We start from the raw sequence: 19,805 nt of genomic DNA, 5'->3' as shown, positions 1-19,805 counted from the left end.
TAGATTTAAAGGGATACTACAGTGCTAGGAATACAAATCTGATCCTAGCGCTATACTTCCCTCTTATCCCTCTTTCCTTCGCTCTCCCCACAGCACTGCAAGGGTTAATAAACTCTTTACTGTACTCTCCCAATTCACGCACTGATCTCTCCTCTGCCGTCACCAGCCGGGGGAGGGGTGCACAAATGCAGATTGTGAGGACATCCAGCGTCAGCTAGCCTAGGAAGCAGGAAGTGCCTATAGTAGTTGTCTGATTGAAAACTGCAGTGATTTACATTGCAGGACTAAGGGGAACAGGGACATTGCATCCAGACCACTTCAATGAGCTGAAGTGGTCTGGGTGCCTATAATGTCCCTTTAATGCAAACTGTCCAGCTAACTGTATTTCAGTTGCTAGAAAATGTTTTAGGTGTTAAACTTGACCTCGATGCCAAGGTTGCCCTGTTTTTGGTCAAATTCACCCATCACAGGCTCCCCAGGTGTACACTCAAACTTATACATAGGGTCTGCACCCCTGCACAAATCTACAATGAAAAAAAAAGAGAATCTGACTTAAAAAATCCCCATTTCTTATATTGGGTGTAAGGAAGACTTGACTGCAAGACTCTACTCAAACAATTCCAGCATTTGGCTTCCCTGATGTACTTGTATTTCTCATGTACCCTAAGGAGCAAAACTGCCATGGACTCCTTTGTTGTCATTCTGTGTCCTGTTTTGGTATGCCTTCTCATTTTAATTTCTGATCTTCCTTTATTCTTTATACAGTGGTAACTTGGTTTACGAATTTAATGCGTTCTCCGGGACGTTTTGTATTGCGAAAAAATTCGTAAACCAAATGTGGTTTTCCATAGGAGCATGAAAAACCAATCAATCCATTCCGTAGGTCAGAAAAAAGTCAAAATGAGCTGGCATGGAAACCAACCCACAATGCAGAACACACCGTAAAAGGCATGCAAACGACAAAAATCAGCTCCCTACCTTTCCACTGCTTGTGAAATGCACCAGAAAAGTTCCAAAAAGTCCCAAAAACACTGCATAAAAATTGCAGAATGGCTCCAAAACTCGATGCGAAAACCGCTCCAACACCTCTACACTAGATGCCACGTGCTACTCCAGCATACACCGAACGGCACTATGAGCATCCTGGGGAAACTTGCTTCGTATTACGAAAAAAATTGTAAACCGAGGCATTATATTCAATGGATTTTCATTTGTAAATCAAAAATTATGTTAACCGAGGCGTTGGTAAAATGAGGTCCTTTTCTTTTCTGGTACCTCTGTTTTTCTACAAAAAAATTATAATTTGGGTAGTTCAGTTTCTATCTTTTTAGGTTGTGTTCCCATATTGTCCATTTATTCAGGATTTTCCATTTACAGGGCAAGCATTGCCTAATTTTGCTTCTACTTGTTGCAGTCCTGCCACCAGTCTAGAGTATGTTTATTTATTATTGCGTTGACTATAGTATATGACTTTGTTACTTTTAATCAGTGTTTCTTTTTTATCTATACAATGTGAAACACGGTTGTTAAACTTATGGAAGTATTTCTTTTCTGACCCTTAATAAATCTTTGTGAAACAGAAAAATAGATTGAAATACAGCACTGAAATTACAAAAACAAGAAAACAACTTCCTTAAGCAATTCTTAGAATACATGTGTGACCCCTCCACCACTCACTAACCTGTTGTGAAGTGCTAGAGGGCCACTTCCACTAAGTTTGTTTATTCTTTGTTCATGTGATTATGTATAATGAAGCTTAAATCAAGGAGATACCAGCTACAATGCATGGTGATAAACAGCAAACACAGGTGTGATAGGCTAAGTTTAAAAGCAGATTTTTAGGGTTATTTTCTAAAGTAAAATTCAAGGTGCATAAGGTTCCTGGATCGTTGTGATGTTGGGAGGAGAAGCCCGATCCAGCACATAGAACTTTGGAGCTGGAAACAGGTAAATGGGGAGAAAATAAACAAACTTTTCTTGACTGGAGGGGAGAGAGGGGGAGGGGGGGGGGGGGGTCAAGACAGACACAAAAGCATAATATAGTGTTATAAATACAGCTTTTTTTATTCCTAACACTATAGTGTTCCTTTAATATTAGACGTTCCTGCATTTCCCAGGGCCATGGAAAGTGACCATAATTATAGCCCTGGTCACAAATCAAAGTTGTCACATTTACCAAACCAGGGCAAACTGAGTTCACACGCTGTGGGTAGAAAGTCAATTTGCATATTTCAAGCCATAACAAGACCTTCACTAAAACTTTGAATTTGAACTATCATACCAATAAACTAATTTAAAATGCAGAACAAGTGAACACTAGGCCTATTATTGGTCCTCCCTTAACAGTTCCAAGTGATAACCCAATGTCCTTTTTGTATTTTTCTATTAGGTATGAAAAATACATTTTAATACTACAATTTATAAATTATATTTTTAATATAATTTTTCATTTGGTTCAATGGCTTAAAAGCATTGTGAAATTGTTAGGAACAAATAGTAAAAATCTGTCAAGATCAATGGTTAGTTCCCTACCCCTTTCACAATAGAAACAAATCACTAAAGCTTTTGTAATCCTGTGGCAAACATGGAGTTAAATATATGCAGATCCCCTTTGAAATGTTTGCTGGTTATGAGCTTCTAAATGCAAGCAGTTTAATTTATTGGTATGAGACTTACATAAACTCACAAAAACCATAATTTGCCTGAACCAAGGGGATTTTAATTCACTAAATTGGAATTTTGGAAAATAAAAAGGGGATTGCAAATAATAGGCCAAACTAGTTGACCTGAATAATTATAATAATAATAATTTTTTTTTTTATTATTATTAATATTATTATTATTATTATTATAAAAAGAAGAAAATAAATAAATACAGGGCTGTTTGCAAAAACAGATACATCCAAGGTGCAAAACAATACAATTATAATTGTACACATTTTGATTATATTAATAGAGAGGAGAAATAGAGGGGAGAAATTATGTTACAATCTGTAGTTAACCTTTCTGTTGCAAAGTACATTTGCCAAGCTTTGATCTGAAACAAAAACTGTCATTTTTGTTGTTGTTGTTGCTGCTGCACGTTCTAACCTTGCACAAAGGCTGATGTAACAAGCATTGCCCCTTTTCTTTATAGTATCCCTTTCAAAGGAGAGCTCAGTCAATGGGGAGTGTCGAAAACAACAGCTCTTGCTAGTGTTTATGGTCACCAAGACAACAGGGCATGTGGGAGGTACTGAGTAGCAGCTGCTGTGTGTAGTTTATAGGAACAAGCATGCACAATTAATATACATTTATTCAGAGACAATAAATGCACCCACCGACATAACCCCCCGAAGATATGGCGTTTATACTATGACCAGTCTGAGGAATTCCCATTCACATGTGAGTAACTTATGAAAACTGTTAGAAACAAAGTAATACATGTTTACATTTTAAAGATAACTTTTTATTTCTATTTCTAATTTAATGATAATAATACATATATATATATTTTTTTTTTTTGGGGGGGGGGGGGTGGGGGGGGGAATACAGCATTCAGGGAAGGTTGTCTTAAATATTAGAGTTTTTTAAATTGAGTTTGATTCTGGAAATAAGGAAGTTGGTAGACAATAAATAGAATTGGTAAGACTTGAAGACAAGACAAAGAGGAAGGAGGATAATAAGGGAGTGGGTGGGTGGGGTGGGTACAAAGGATTGCCCAAATCCTTGGAGAAAAAAAGGAGCAGATTAAACTGCTTGCATTTAAAAGCTCATAACCAGCAAACATTACAAAGGGGGGTCTGCATATATTTAACTCCATGTTTGCCAGAGGATTACAAAAGCTTTAGTGATTTGTTTCTATTGTGAAAGGGGTAGCGAACCAACCCATTGATCTTGACTAATTTTGACTATTTGTTCCTAACAATTTCACAATGCTTTAAACCATTATTGAACCAAATGAACAATAGTATTAAAAAGATCATTTATAAATTGTAGTATTAAAATGTATTTTTCATACCTCATAGAAAAATACAAAAAGGACATTGAGTTATCACTTGGAACTGTTAAGGGAGAACCAATTGCTATTGTAGGCCTAGTGTTCACTAGTTCTGCACAATAATAGTTAGCCTTGAATATGAGAACTTTGGAATTCAGACATAAACATTTTGTTTTGTTTACTGGATCATGTTGTTCTGTACAATATTATGGCTTGTTCTTTCTTTTATTCTGCAATCTTGTGAGGATGGTTGAATAAAACCAAAATAAAGATTATCGCATTTAAGAATTTGGACTAAAAACAGCTACACTGCGACCATAGCCGAGTTGAATATTGTTTATAATTCTCAATTTTCAGTTTTCAGTTCACCTTTTACTGTTTGTATTTTTATTTAGTGGTCACTGCACATTGTATTGTCCTGTCTTGTTATACACTATATTTTAGCCATGGATTTTCCCACATTCATGGGAAGAGCATCTTTTTTATGATCAGTGCAATGTAGTTGTATTTTCATTATTGCATCTGAAAGTACATTTGATTTATAACATTCTCCATGAGAATTCTATTGTAGTTCTGGGAAGTCCTCTATTAAGCAAGAGTTAATGATGAATTTCAGAACAGATCTACAAATATTGACCGACAGAACTTTCTCTTCTGTTCAGCAAATGTTTGTATAAAATTGCTGCGAACCTTTTAGCACATTCTCTGCCAAGTGACTACTAAAGAAGGTGCTTAATGGAAACTAAACATGCAGTTTGTTTCGTTCTTAATTGTGTATATATACAAATCCGTCAATTTGGAAGCTTTTTACTTTCTGAATCAACAAAAAAAATGCAAATGACCAAATTCGGAAGTAATCAAAATAAATGATATTGAAACTGTCCATTTTTAATAAAGATAGCAAATTAGGGAGCTATCTACTAAACAGATGAAAGATCATAATTAAGAAAAGGGTTTTCTTACTTATGGTCCTTCACTTGTTCAGTAGATAGTGCCCTAATGTGGCTTCCTCTGTATATCAAATACATTCTATACGTTTAAGATACCAAATTAGAAATGGTATGTTCAGTAAATAGCTCCCTATCTTGGTATTATTTAATCATATAAATCCAAATACAGAATGTATGTGCTGCATGTATATAACCTTTGTGTAGCATTTATAAGGTATATATATGGTGCACCTATAATGTATATAGAATGCATGTATACAGAATGTATATGCCTGTGCACAGAGTATGTAAATGCTGCGTGCACACAGAATGTACGTTCATAATGTATATAGAATGTATGCGCTGCATGTATATAACGTACGTGTTGCATTTATATGGCATATATGGAGCACCTGTAATGTATACAGAATGCATGTGCTGCATGTATACAGAATGTACATGCCTGTGCACAGAGTATGTACATGCTGCTTGCACACAGAATGTACGTTCATAATGTATATAGAATGTATGTGCTGCATGTATATAGGATGTATATGATGCACACAAGATAGAAAATTATGAAGCTAACTTTTAGACATCTTAAAGATAAAAATTAAGAAAACTCATTTTCTTAATTTTAGTCTTTCAGCTGTTTAGAAGATGGCTAGTTTGGTACCCTTATGTGGGATTGCCTTTTTTTTAAGGATACCAAATTAGAGAGCTATCTACTAAACACACAGCTTGCTAATTTGGTACCCTTATGTGGGCTTGCCATATTTAAGGATACTAAACTAGGGCTCTGTTTCGCAGCTCCCTTTAGCTCCCTTATTTGGTATCCTTAAAGAGACACTCCAGGCACCCAGACCACTTCTACCCATTGGAGTGGTCTGGGTGCCAACTCCCACTACCCTTAACCCTGCAACTGTAAATATTGCAGTTTTCATAAACTGCAATAATTACCTTGCAGGGTTAACTCCACCCCTAGTGGCAGCCAGTAGAGGGCACTTCCTGGTCTATAGCACAGGTTTTCTGTGCTATAGCGTCGATGGACTTCCTCACGCTATGTGAGGACCTCCAGCGTCGCTAAAATCCCCATAGAAAAGCATTGAAAGCATTTTCAATGCTTTCCTATGGGGAGGTCTAATGCGCGTGCGCGACATTGCCGCGCATACGCATTAGGTCTTATCCCGCTGGCGGCCTCGACTGCGCAAACGGTCTCCCCTGCCAGCTTATGTCGGCGGGGGAGGAGTGTGGGCGGACCCTAAACCACCGCCGAGGGACATCGGTGGTGGTCTCAGGTAAGTCACTGAAGGGGTTTTCACCCATCAGCAACATGGGATGGGGGGTGGGAGGGAAAGGGGTCCTGCAGTGCCAGGAAAACGATTTGTTTTCCTGGCACTGGAGTGTCACTTTAAATATAGAAATCCCATATAAGGATAGCAAATCATTTTTTGACAAATCAAAATTAAGAAAAGCTATATTCATAATTTGATCTTTCAGCTGTTTAGTATATAGCTCCCTAATTTGGTACCCTTTTGTGAGATTACCATCTTTGAGGATACAAAATTAGGGAGCTATCTGCTAAACAATCCACCCATAGGAATGATGAGTCTAAATTTTGTAAGATAACAATTTGTTTTCCGAAGTTTGATTCTTTCTGAATTAATAATTTCCAAATTTTAGACAAATCGGAAATTGTAAAATTAACGAATGAACCAACAAGCATGTGATGTTATGTTCCAGGAATTGTCATACATGTCAAAAGGTGCTATAGTTATGAGGATAGCTTGGCTCATATTTTTGTTTTGCATTATAAAGAAAATGCATTAAGTTAAGTAATACATTAAGTTAAGCTAAATCGATATAAGAAAATTTAAAATGAAGGAAACTTGAAACTTTCTGCATTTGCTGCCCAACACAGGATATGAGGCTTCGAGCCGAGAGCTCTGTCTAGACTAGATGTTAGCTGACAAGCTCAGTGGGGGTACTGAGCATGTCTCATGGGGTATGGGATTCTAGAACTCAGTAGAAGTTTTAAAAATAAGAGTTTATCAGCACTCCCTAAGTCAAAGGGGTAATCTAGACATGGACTCCTTGCTCACAGTGCCTAGAATGGTGTTGTACAGAAATGTTAAGTAATGCACTCGTTCAGGGAATATTCCCACTGTGGTGCTCTAGGAAGAAGGGAAGACTCCCATACCACGCTGGACAAAAGAGCCCAGTAGATTCCTCAATCAGGCAAACTTTTGTTAAGAAACAGTGTACATCAAAGTTTTGACCTTTGTCAAGCCTAAAGTGAGCATATCCAAGCCCCAGTATATTCAAACAAATTTAGCAGTAAGTAATAATTACGCGTACTTGATTAGTGAAAGAATTCAGAAACCCACAAACACGCCAACTTAGACAAGACGTCCAAAGTCCCGCACAAGAGGAAATGATGTCACGCATCTAGGTAGCACAGCTGAGAAAAAAAATTAAGAAATAAAAATTAAATACTTTGTGCACCTGGGCTCCTTTTGTCTTTATAGTGTCCAGAAGTTTACCAGTTACACCTTACTGACGAAGTCCAATGATCATCTGGGGTTGCTGCATCTCTTGTTGTAGGGAACCCAGTAACACTTTGGATATGGACACCTCTTATTGGTGGCATTAATCTGATATATGACTTACTGAGGTTTTCTATTTAATGTCACAAGTGAGCTAAAATTTGTATAACATGTGAGCCCCATCTTTATGTCTTCCTACAGCTATATCTCTCCCTCATCTCCATCTCCCTATCTCCCTCCTTCAACGTCATCTTCCTCTCATCCTCCCCACTACATCTCCCTGTCTTCCTGCAGCCACATATCTCACTCCCTCTCAGTCCATCTCCCTCTCCCAACACCATCTCCTTTCCTATTTCTTGCTACAACTCCCTATTTTTGTGCAGTCACATCTCTTCTCCCACTGGCTTATGCACAAGAAATTGGTTGGTCACTCACCCTGATGGTTCCGTCCCGCTGACAACTGACATTGCATTCTTCTTTTCCTTTAGAACAGGAGACATTGCATTCTTCTTTTTCTTTAGAACAGGACATTGCTGGCACAAACTTACATGTACCTGGCACCCGCGCCGTTCCTCTCCTCAGGCAATAACCGCAGAATGCACCGCATGGCCGCACTACTGCAGTCCTCAGGCCACGCAGCCACACTACTACAGTCCTCTGGTCGCGTGGCCACGTGGATCTTTCAGGCCGCGCAACCTGAGGACTGCAGTAGAACGGCTTTGGTCCCGCAAACGGGTTTGTAGGCTGTACTGCAGCTCCTTAAATAATTAAATTAAATAATTACATTTCCACAACGTCATGCCCTTAAAGCTGAGATGAGGTATACCAATGGGAACTATTTTGAACCTATTTATGAACCTGTTCTAGCCCTTACTCATTGCCCTATCGTGGTTACTGTCCTGATACATGTTAGTGCTATATATAAGTCTCTCTTGTTGTATTCCTCTTATCGACATCGGCTCAAATTTGCCTTGTGATTTCTGGTATCCTGACCTCGGCTTTGTATTTGACTTGTAATTTCTGGTATCCTGACTTGCCTTCGTATTTGACTTGTGATTTCCTGGTATCCTGACCCAGCTTTGTATACACTCTGTGTATTTCTGTAATCCTGACCTTGATTTATCTTGACCTTGTTTCTTGCTGTGTTAATACGTTAAGTCCAGCCATTCTAAGGCTCGGTAATATGTCTTTCGGATACACCTTTTGTGGGTTTCCACATGTTGGGGTAGGACTCCCGTGACAAGCGGCCATTCTGTATAATGCATGTGTTAGTCCTCCTTATGGTGGTGGCGGCTTAAAAATGTAATTTCCCAGTAAGAAGTCTTGAATATATTGTGAAGAAGCTGGACTGTGCCAGCAGGAAAACCAACTCCATCACAAATACAAACTATAAATGAACCCTAGGTCACAACAATTATTGCATGCAATTTCTAACACTGTTAGAAATGTTGTTCTTAGTAAGTCACCTAAAATGTCTCAGAATGGTTCGGTCCCTGGCCACACACCCACTCACAAACCTAAAATTAAAGTGTCCGTCTTTGTCCTCTTGAAGTGTTGGGAGGTATGCAGCACCTCCACTCCTCCTATAGGCATATGTGAAATTCAGGCCCAGGTTGGGCACATCTGAGAAATGTTTGGTGGGATGAAGGTTTCACATCATTCTGTATGCATTCTTGCTTAAAATACAGTCCAAAGAGGTGTTCAGAGCTGTCCCCTGAACAAGGATAACATAATACATTGTTCTTCATATATAGCCTTCCAGCTGAAGTGGTTGAGGTTAACACTGTGAGTGGGTTTATGCATGCATAGGATCAGCGTATGGCTATCCTAGATATAAGATAAGGCCAGGGACTAATGAAAGTATTTATTTAGAAAATTGGGCAGACTAGATGGACCAAATGGTTCTTATCTGCCATCACATTCTATGTTTCTTTGTTTCTTCATTCTGTAGAACCTCTAAATACCTTTCCAGAAGTCTGGTCCTTCCTGGAGTCTGCCACATTTATAAATGTTTTGTAATCTGCTTATAATGTGTTGGAGAATACAGTCAGCTCGTTGCTCTTAATTAACAAGGCTTCATCAGATTGTATGGATGCCTGGTACCATGGAAAATCTTGGCACTTTTCAATCACAGTGCTAAATATACTGCATCTAACCTCTCATCAGTCTTTAATTAACACTGACAATAGTGAGAGCTGAATTAATATGGAAATCGGATTCAGTGATAACCGTTTTAAGACTGAGCTAATGGTTAGCCCTAGTTCTCACTGTCCACGTATGGCGGATTTATGCATTTGCATGGATTATGTTTAGATTTGGTTTGCAGAACAGATTTTCCGAAGCACCATTTTTGAGCTGAATCACTTTAATTCATAATGACAGAATGTTTCATACTTTAGTTTTCTCTAAATACTGCTGTTTTAACCCTTTTTATATGAGGTTAAAACTACTCACATCCCACAGTACAATTTACTGTATGATAACATTTACAACTGTGTACATTGCCAGGATGTGGAAATCCTATAATCCACACAGATTAAAAAATAATATTTTCTTTACATTTCAGTGGTAGGATGGATGTGTAATAAATTCTGAGGTATGTATTGCACAACATGGTGGCACAAATGCGATTAAGAATGTAACCTGACTGAAATTGCATAACGGTAAAATGGAAATTTGCAATGAAGATTTTGCCACCCAGGGCTGCTGTTTGTGCAAGGCACAAAGACTTACAGTTGTATATTTACACAAAGTACAGCTAAATATTGTAAATAAATATTGGCCCTGCACATGCATATATATTTATATTATTATTATTATTACTATAAATATTTCATAGCTGTAAGAAATATTGGTTAATATGAGAGCGGCACTGTAACCATTTCATCATATTGAATTGATTATAGTCCCTGGATTTCCCATTCAGTGGTAAACCATTTCCAAGTGATGTAACACTAAATAAATGACCCGGGCTTCCTACACCCAAACCTCTGCTGGAGGTATGGCTAAAACAGAGATTACGCACTTCCTTAGCCAAACCAATTTATACCAGCAGCTGTAATAGACTGGGTGCATGCAACTGACACTCTCCACCATAAGCTGCTGCTCTACTTCCCTGGTTATCTGTTTCATTGAAGGAATCATGGGAGTTGTAGTTCAGCAATATCTGGGGGGGCCGCAGGTTGGACAGGCCTGAGCTAAAGCTTCCTCATTATCCGTAGCAAACCAGATTGGCCAGATTGGCTTGGCTGCCAGCGACTCTCTTTATGCAATAAACTATTTAAAACGCACAAAAAACAAAAGATTGTGTCCGTGAGCTCCAGGCACTATTATGACTTAAGCAAATAATAAAGAATATGAGAATGGAAAAAAGCTCAGAGAACCTTGATAGCTTGCCCTTCCTTAAATCCCCCTTCTAATCTTAAAAATAGTTTTTGCTGACCTGCGACACTACAGAGAGAACCTATACCTATACCATTTGCATATCAGACTGATCCTGCAATCCAGAACCAAAATGCCAGCAAGTTCCCTCTGCATGAAATGATTGTCCAAGGTTGCTGTATCTCTCATACAGAGCGAGGATTTACCCAAAGGCAACTCTCTAAGTTTTCGTCCGTTTTTATATTCTCTGGTTTTGCTTCAATGTATTTGTTTAGGGTCAACCAGGTATAATCCAGATGTGGACTCATGCTCACTGTGCCTAGTGGGATATCAGCTACCCCTTGTTGATGATACAGAGAAGGCAAAAATGGTATCTCTCTTGAAGATGTAATTTCCCGGCATTAAGGATCTGGTCAAGCCTTATAGGCGGTATTGTGCCATTACAGAGTGAACCTATTCCATTTGCATAACTGAGCATAAACTATTTTGAGATCTGAGCAGGGATTTATTGAAGGACAAACTATTGAGTTTCTCTAAGTTTTTGTCTGTTTTTATTTGGCTCAGAGTTCTTGTATTCTTTGTTTTTGCTTCACTATAACAACTTAATATGAACTTAAGATGAACTGGTTAGAGTGCCTAGAGTGTTCCTGTAATACTATGGAGTTACAATTCAAAAAAAAGGACTTCCTTCTCCATTTGGGGTTAGTTTAGATTGGTATGGAAAATCGTGAATATTGAGATCATAAAAGCAGAGAAGAGAATAGATAATAGCTACACATGTGGTGTGGGGATGGAATTCAAGAAGAGGATTAGAACCAGGGAAGATAGAAAAAATATTGTCTGAAACTCAATAATATTGATTAATATTGATTCTTATCATCATCTGGAGAAGAAAATCCCAAGATAACTTTGTCAGAAGTACAAACTTCATTCCAGAAGTTTGAACAGACCTGAGCAATCAAAATAGTTTTGAAGGTTGTTTGTGAATTCTATTTTTCGAATTTTCATCAGAATTTGAAGTATTTTCTGTCATGTTACAACCCATGTATGTGAGCATTCTTAATGAATTTATTTATTCTTTTGAAGTATCATTTAAATACATGTTGTACAGATTATCAAAAATTGTGTCCTACATTTAGAGTATTAGAACTCACAAAACTATTTTAAATGTAAGCTGAGAAACTTTATTGCTTTGTGTTTCTTTATTGCTTTGTGTTTTTTTTGTTTTGTTTGTTTTTTTGATTTGCATTATTTTGTTTTACAGAATGTCAATTTGAAATATTAATTAAACAAGAAGAATGTGATCATCTGTACATCTCTTTGAATAAGAAAAACTAACCATGTCTAATCGAGATGTCCCTGACCGATTGTGCCAGGAGGCTCACCAGCACATAACTACGGAAGAACCATCCTTGGCGGCAGCCTATTATATGGCCGCTTTTAGCTGCAATGCACCAGTAGCAATACAAAAAGTTAAATCTCTACCCAGTCCACAGTGCCAGCAAATTACACATATTTTGGAGACATGGTGTTTAGGTGAATGTGAAATACCTAAAATACACTGTGATGGCATGGCCATTGTGTCACTAAATGCTGGAATTGCAGCTGTATTTCTCTCTACTCTAAGTCCAAATAATATAGCTGCCTCCATCTTTAAAATGAGCACATTCCTTAAAAATGGACGCTATGAGGAGGTGGTGAAAAAATGCAACTCCTTACTAAATGTCCACTCACAATACTCACTAGAACTTTTGCTGACCCGATCGCTGGCACTGATTTTATCTCAGACGGATCCACAAAGTGGTGTAAAAGATTACATCCAGGCATTCATCGAACATAAAGAAGAAACAAGAGAATTTATTTGTAAGAAACAAATGGAATACCTCCCCCAGTTAATCAATGCATTTAATAACTATATTTATACTTTCGGAAGCGATAGGGACAAGGAATGTACAGGTACAATGCTTCAAGACTGTTACAGTTTTTTGGCGGCCTTGGCTCCTGATGATCTACAAATATGCAAGACCCAAGCTGCCTACTTGTTTGAGAACTGCAAGTTTGAAGAATGTATAGCTGTGTACTCTAGAGCAATTGAGGCGCTATCCTTGGAAACAAGAATAAAAGCAGAAAAGATTTCTTGTCTACTTGTTGATAGAGCAGCCGCGTATTACTCTTTAGGTTCTCGCACAGAAGAAATGGTGCAAGATTTATCGGAAGCATTTAAGGTCAGTCCTTGTCATGCTAGGAAACGGTTTACAGACATCTTCTCTACTGCAGATATTGCAAGAGTTATTGAACGTTCGAAGTTGTATATCGAGATGGAATTTGGAGATTTTAGAGAAAATGTGAGAGCTCGACCTGAGCTTAGGTCCGATACCGGTACAGAACTTCTCTTACCCATAGTACAAACACTTGAGTTTTTAATTCAGTGTTGTACAAACAGCAGACGTGAGATGAATGTCCGTCTGGCTGACTGCAAACTCCTTGCAGGAGACTTCAAGACTTGCAAGGATATCTGCAACCAATTACTTAACTCAGAAAAAAAGACTTATCAAAATACTTTGTTTGCTTTACAAGGATTTTGTCACTTTCATAATAATGAACATCAGCAAGCTCTGAAAGACTTCCAAAAAATTATAGAAGATGAATCTCCACACCCATCCAGTTGTGTAAAAGCCCTGTGTGGCAGAGGACTTGTCCGTATGATCAGTGGAAACTCATACTTAACTGCCTTGGACTATATTACAGCGTGTAAACTTAAACTGGATGAGACCTTTCTTACAATTAAGACATATGTGCCATGGAACCAAAGAGGTTTGCTCTTTAAAGTGCTTCAGGAAGAAGGAGAGAAGATGCTGCACAAAAAGACACCTAATTTAAATGAAAGTGCGATATCAAATAGGAATAAACAGTCTGATCATGACTGTTCCTCAGCCAAAGAAAGGTAATTAACGAGTTATAATTTCAAAACCAAAATGCTTACAGAAACATTTATTAGTGGTCAGTGCTTTGTCTGTTGAATTATGGATGAAAACATTTTCTAATGTCTATATATTGTTCATCGTTTACTTAAAATGTTCTCAAATTACTCTAAAGCCCATGGGTTTAGTCAGAGGAATTTCTAAGTGGTAACAATACCAGGGGCTTCATCCCTAGAGTAAATGTTATGGCTTCTCTTACATATATTGACTGAAATCAGCCTAAAACCGGCATTGTATCACACCCTATGTCTAACCCTAAGATGATATAAAAATACACCATCTTTAAATCAATTCAAGGTGTTTATATTCTATATACTCTTCTCACCAGCTCAAGTCATTCTCTGCTAACTAAACTTGCATTACACCTGCAATATTGCAGTACCAAGGGCTACCAACAAAAATGTTTCCCTTTATGGATGGTTTAAATGGGTAGAGCCCAAAAGGTCGGGAATTGTGATGCGCTCCCTCATCTTTAAACTTCACCAGCTGCCTCTGTCCAAACCACATGTAAAAATAGAAGTCTTAGTTGTAATTTTGACACTATAATCACTACCTGCTGGATTCCATCATATTTAGGGTTATTTTAGCAGGCATAATATTTACCTTTGCTATTTTGTTTGTGAATACACAGGGCCACTGTAGTGATATAGCATTTAAGCCTTATTTTAAGGCCATTTCTATAGTGATAGAAATTAGGGTTTTTCAGGGGAAAGTAGGACCTAAGCCGGCGGGGGAGACCTAATGCGCATGCATTAGAACTTCCCCCATAGGAAAACATTAGCTTTTCTATGGTAGACAGCCACTAGAGGTGGAGTAAACACATAAAGGTAATTATTTCAGTTAATTAATTACTGCAATAATTACCATTGCAAGGTTAAGGGTGCTGGGAAACTGTACCCAAACCACTGCAATGAGTTGAAGTGGTCTGGGTGCCTATAGTGTCCCTTTAAAGGACAACTGTCATCAAATCATCACTTTTAATTTTTTAAATGTTTTATTACATTTAATGAAACATTCTCCACTCCTTCTGAAGTCTTCTTTGATTTTATGATTTTTCTTTCAAATAATGTAAATTTTTTTTTTTTATTTTTTTTTTCGAGTCATTTTAGGTCAGACTCTACTGTTACTTGGTCAACTGCTGCTCACCGTAACTTGTCTCCTGATGAAATTTTACATAGCACAATCACAGTAACGGACAAATTAGATTAGGCAAGTTAGGCAGAGGTTTGTCGGATAAGCGTAAAATTAGACTTAATATTGCTACTCATCCAGATAAAAAGTGACATTTTCTCAAAATAAAATCGGTATACATCATTTAAAAACTATATCATAAAATTTTAGTAAATATAATAAACTTTTTTTTACATGATGACAGTAATCCTTTAAGCTGCAGTTGTGTTACTTTTTGTAACAGCTCCTCCTACAACACTCACAGTACAATTAAGCTTTTATTTATTGGTAGCTCCAACAAATGCAATAAATTCATACAATACAAACAGACTGCCGAATACACACACACACACACACACATGGACTGCTAAATACACACACACAGACTGCTGAATACACACACAGAAAATGCAGGATACATACAGGCTGCTGTATATGCACATAGGCTGCTGAATACATACACACAGAGGGCTGAGTACATACATACAGACTGCTGAATACAGACAGACTGCTGAGTACACACACAGACTGCTAAATGCACACACATACTGCTGAGTACACACACAGACTGCTGAGTACACACACAGACTGCTAAATGCACACACAAACTGATAAATGCACACAGACTGCTGAATACATGCACACAGAGGGCTGAGTACACGCACACAGACTGCTGAATACAGACAGACTGCTGAGTACACACACAGACTGCTAAATGCACACACAGACTGCTAAATGCACACACAGACTACTGAGTACACACACAGACTACTGAGTACACACACAGACTGCTAAATGCACACACAAACTGATAAATGCACACAGACTGCTGAATACATGCACACAGAGGGCTGAGTACATGCACACAGACTGCTGAATACAGACAGACTGCTGAGTACACACACAGACTGCTGAATGTAGAGAAATGAGTTACTTTCAAAGCTGTATGGGTGTGCACAGGTTACACCTTTGGAATCTATAGCTAAGTAATACCTATATTTAATTAGATACCTTACAGATATTTAGACTGACCATTTGCTGAATGGGAGCACCAAGCCGTTTTCATGGAACATAATAAGATAGAGCTAGTTAGTTTACCTCGAAGATTAGGTGTCCACGAAGGCACAGTATAGACTAGTTCTACTTAAGCTCCGTGATAAAAAAGCTATCATATTTGCATTTCTCTACCTCTAATTCTTAACCAGATAGCAATTTTTTATTGGGTACATAAGAAAGACCCTTTAGTAGGAAGCATACTATCTTCCCTTTGGGTGTAGTCCCACTAGTTACAAACCTCAGCTAATAAATTGATACAATCAATTCATTTAATCTGATTCTCAGGGAATCTCATTCACTACATTTGCAGATACTTCGTTACTTTTAAGAGGTTTCAGTACTAATTTGACTATCAGTTTTGAAAGGATACCCAATAGTAGGAGTATGTTTATGTAAAACTGGCCAATCTACATACACATATCATATTATCTGCTTCCAGATACCTATGAATTGGGGTGTATTTTGTAAATATCCCTAGTTTCTCCCTTTTTTCTTTTCCTTCTTTTCCTATAATTTTTCCTTTTTTTGATTATATATTTTTGTATACCTTTTTAATAGAATTTTGATTAAATGTCATGGTTTATCAATCATATTAAAGTGTATGTTTAAACCTCCCTCATAAGAAATCTATTTGGATATGGCATTTTATTCTCTTTTCTCTAAATTTATTAAACTAATGGTTAACCCCTCATTGCCCTTCCCTTGGATATAAATGTTGTTGTTCCAGACTGCTAAATACATGCACAGGCCACTGAATCACACACACACACACACACACACTGCTTAAAACACACACACACACACACACACACACACACTGCTGAACACACACATAGACCTCAGGACACATAAACACACAGACTGCTGAATACACACAGACAGACAGCAGTGAGGTTTGGTGTGTGTGAGGGGTACTGTATGTATGTGAGGAGTTCTGTGTGTATGTGAGGGGTTGAGTGTGCGTGTGTGTGGTGCTGTGTGGGTGTGAGAGGGTGTGTGTGGAGGGGAATAAATAAATTTTAAAAAGCTTCATGCCCCCTCCCCACCCTTCTTCTTACCTTTGGTGAAGGAGGAGGGGACACAGTCAGCCCTGGTGGTGAGTTGCAGATCTACAGACTGCAGGCTGTCTTCACTCCTCCTACGAGCATTGCCAAGCATGCTTGCGGGAGGAACTGCCTCCCAGGTCCTCCCTCCCGCCCTTCCTGTCACTAGCAAAGGGCCTTTGATCTCCCCACCGACCTGAGAGGGCCCAAAGCAAGCGAGCAGGGCCGTCTTTCCATGGGCAAGCAGGGGAGATCAAAGGATCTCCCCTGTCGGTCTGGGTACATGGGCAACGCTGTGGGGGTGGGGAATTGCCCAGCGTGCCCATGCGGAAAGACGGCCCTGATTGTAAGCTCCTCATCAACCGTTTGTTCCTGTAACATTTTGTAATTATCTCATTTATTGTTAAATTTCCCCTTTTTATAATCCATTTATTTTTTTAATAATAATGACTTTGCTACAGATCTTGTAAAACTGTGGTGGGTAGGGATTTATTGGGTAGGTTGAGACCCTATTAATCGGTTAAGTCACTTTGCGGTCTACACAGATCGCACTGAAAAACCTATAAACCAGCAACTGTGCCAACTTTTAAAATCAAGGGAGAGTTTTTTGTTGCATCTTTTTCATATCATGCATTTCCAGACAGAAATGTTCCCTTTTAATTATTATTACGTGTTTTCTTTAAATTTGAATTGTATTACATTGTCTGGGAAACCAATAGAAAGCTCAATATTTTCTAGAAAAAAATTAAAAAGAAAAATAAGTAAATAGAATAATAAATTCCAAGACATTTTGATGTTTGTTTACTTATAGAGTCAACATGTAAAGCAAATTATAATCCTCTGTGATACTACTGGCACAACGAATTAAAGTATTATCTTTGATTATAGTGACGTATCTGGTGTTCACCAGCTGGCCACACTTCTGATGATGCTCGATCCCACTGACGATGTGTGTCGTATCCTGTGTGCAGATGCCCTTTACCAGCTGGATCGGATTGATGAATCTCACAAGATGCTATCTTTGGCTCTCAATAGCAGCTCACAAAGATCTCCTGTTCTTGCTAGGCTTGCACTGTTGCAGTTCAAGAAAGGCTTTATTTACGATGGTAACCAGGTACTTCTGTAGTATAGAGTTTGTCCAGTAGGTGGTGATATTGTTGTAAAAATATAAGTAAGAAAACTAACCTTTCTTAAACTGAACATTTTATAGAAAAATTAACTTACCTGAAATTTCTCCCATACACATTGAATACACCATATGTCCCAAAGATATATAAAGATATAAAGATTTACAAATATAAAGATTTACTCACTTTTATTTTTTCATTCCAGTGCTGCTTCGTTTAATACCCACCTCCAGACTGTTCTCTGCTCCTCCTGAATTTCTTTTGATTTACCCTGCTTGGGTCACATCCCCAAGCAGGGCAAAGTTCATCAGTGATGTCTGCATGCTGGCTTCGTTGCCATCTTGCCGGCTTGGGAGTGGTGTGACGTCATGTTCCTATACTCCCTAGCCTAGCTGGTGCTAAAAGCGTTTCCATAGCAACCACAGCACATGTTCTGTAGTTGCTATGGAAGGAGAGAAGAGGGACCTCCTATGGGCGGTCTTTTCTGCTCTGCCTTGTCAATCAATGCCTTGGCATGCCGAGGCATTGGCTGACAGTTGGGAGAAGAAAATATTTTGAAGCAATTTTTTTTCGTAACATATACATTTGCTAACAAAACTGCTAGAACAATGTAAAGATAAAACCCTATGCTCAATGTAATGAGCACAAGTTGTTTGGGGCATAACAGGTGCCCTTTAAGAAAGTAGAATTTGGTTTATTATTGCATTATATGCATTTAATAGTGCTTTTACATTTTGCAATACTTTACAAATATGAAAATGTTATATATAACCACATGCAACTAACAAAGTGATGTAGGTAGACATAGAGCTGAATAATTCCTTGATCAAATGAATACTTTTTGACAACACTGTGTAAATAGTGTTTAAAACCCTCAAACAGTATATAGATGTGATTTGCGCATGTGTCTGGATCCTGCAATCCAAGTCTCGTTTTGACACTGCGCAACTCCACTCATCTTTCTACATCAGGTATTGCACCCTTCTAGACAGTTTGTTTTTGACTTATATATATATATATATATATTGACTTATATACTTTAAAAAAAAAAATATCGGTTTATTACCAGCTTTTGAGATATTTGAGGGTTATCCATTTTTGTATCCACACTGATCATGATCTAATGATCATGGTAGGGGTAGATCTCTGTGGGTGGTCACCTTCTGTCCAGATGTTGGGAATAATGTTTTTAGCAGCGTATATGTTGGTGTTTTCTTGATTTGTGAGGTATCCTCCCTGGAAAACGTTGGGGGCTTCTCTATTTGGTATCTGCTTTTCAATATTCTTTTGTATTCTTTTTGGTCTTTCGTCCGAGTATGTATATTCACTGAAGCCCCTCCTAAAACCCACCTTATACCACATCCTATGTCTAACCGTATGCAAGAATATATCCAGAGATATCTTGGTTATATGACTTTTGTTGCTCCTTGCAGGAGCTTTAATAAAAAAAGTGGATATTCAAAATGTTACGTAATCAATTTATCCAATACATGCATTTGTAATTGTTGCTATAATACATACATTGATCAGCCACAACATTAAATGCACGGGCAGGTGAAGTCGATAACATTGATTATATTGTTACAAGGGCAT

General features: G+C 38.1%; 1 protein-coding gene across 1 annotated transcript in view; it reads left to right on the top strand.

Annotated features, from left to right (window-relative positions):
- Positions 1 to 13,317: 13,317 nt before the first annotated feature.
- Positions 13,318 to 19,805, top strand: part of TTC34 (tetratricopeptide repeat domain 34) — a 114,544-nt gene continuing 108,056 nt past the window's right edge. The window contains exons 1-2 of the mRNA XM_063437136.1: positions 13,318 to 13,779; positions 17,974 to 18,199. Of these exons, the coding sequence (XP_063293206.1) occupies positions 13,538 to 13,779; positions 17,974 to 18,199 (468 nt within the window). The 5' untranslated portion in view covers positions 13,318 to 13,537. The remainder of the gene's footprint in view (positions 13,780 to 17,973; positions 18,200 to 19,805) is intronic.

Source organism: Pelobates fuscus, chromosome 11 (genome assembly GCF_036172605.1).
Source record: "Pelobates fuscus isolate aPelFus1 chromosome 11, aPelFus1.pri, whole genome shotgun sequence".
NCBI lineage: Eukaryota > Metazoa > Chordata > Amphibia > Anura > Pelobatidae > Pelobates > Pelobates fuscus.
This window is presented reverse-complemented; position numbering and strand designations above follow the sequence as displayed.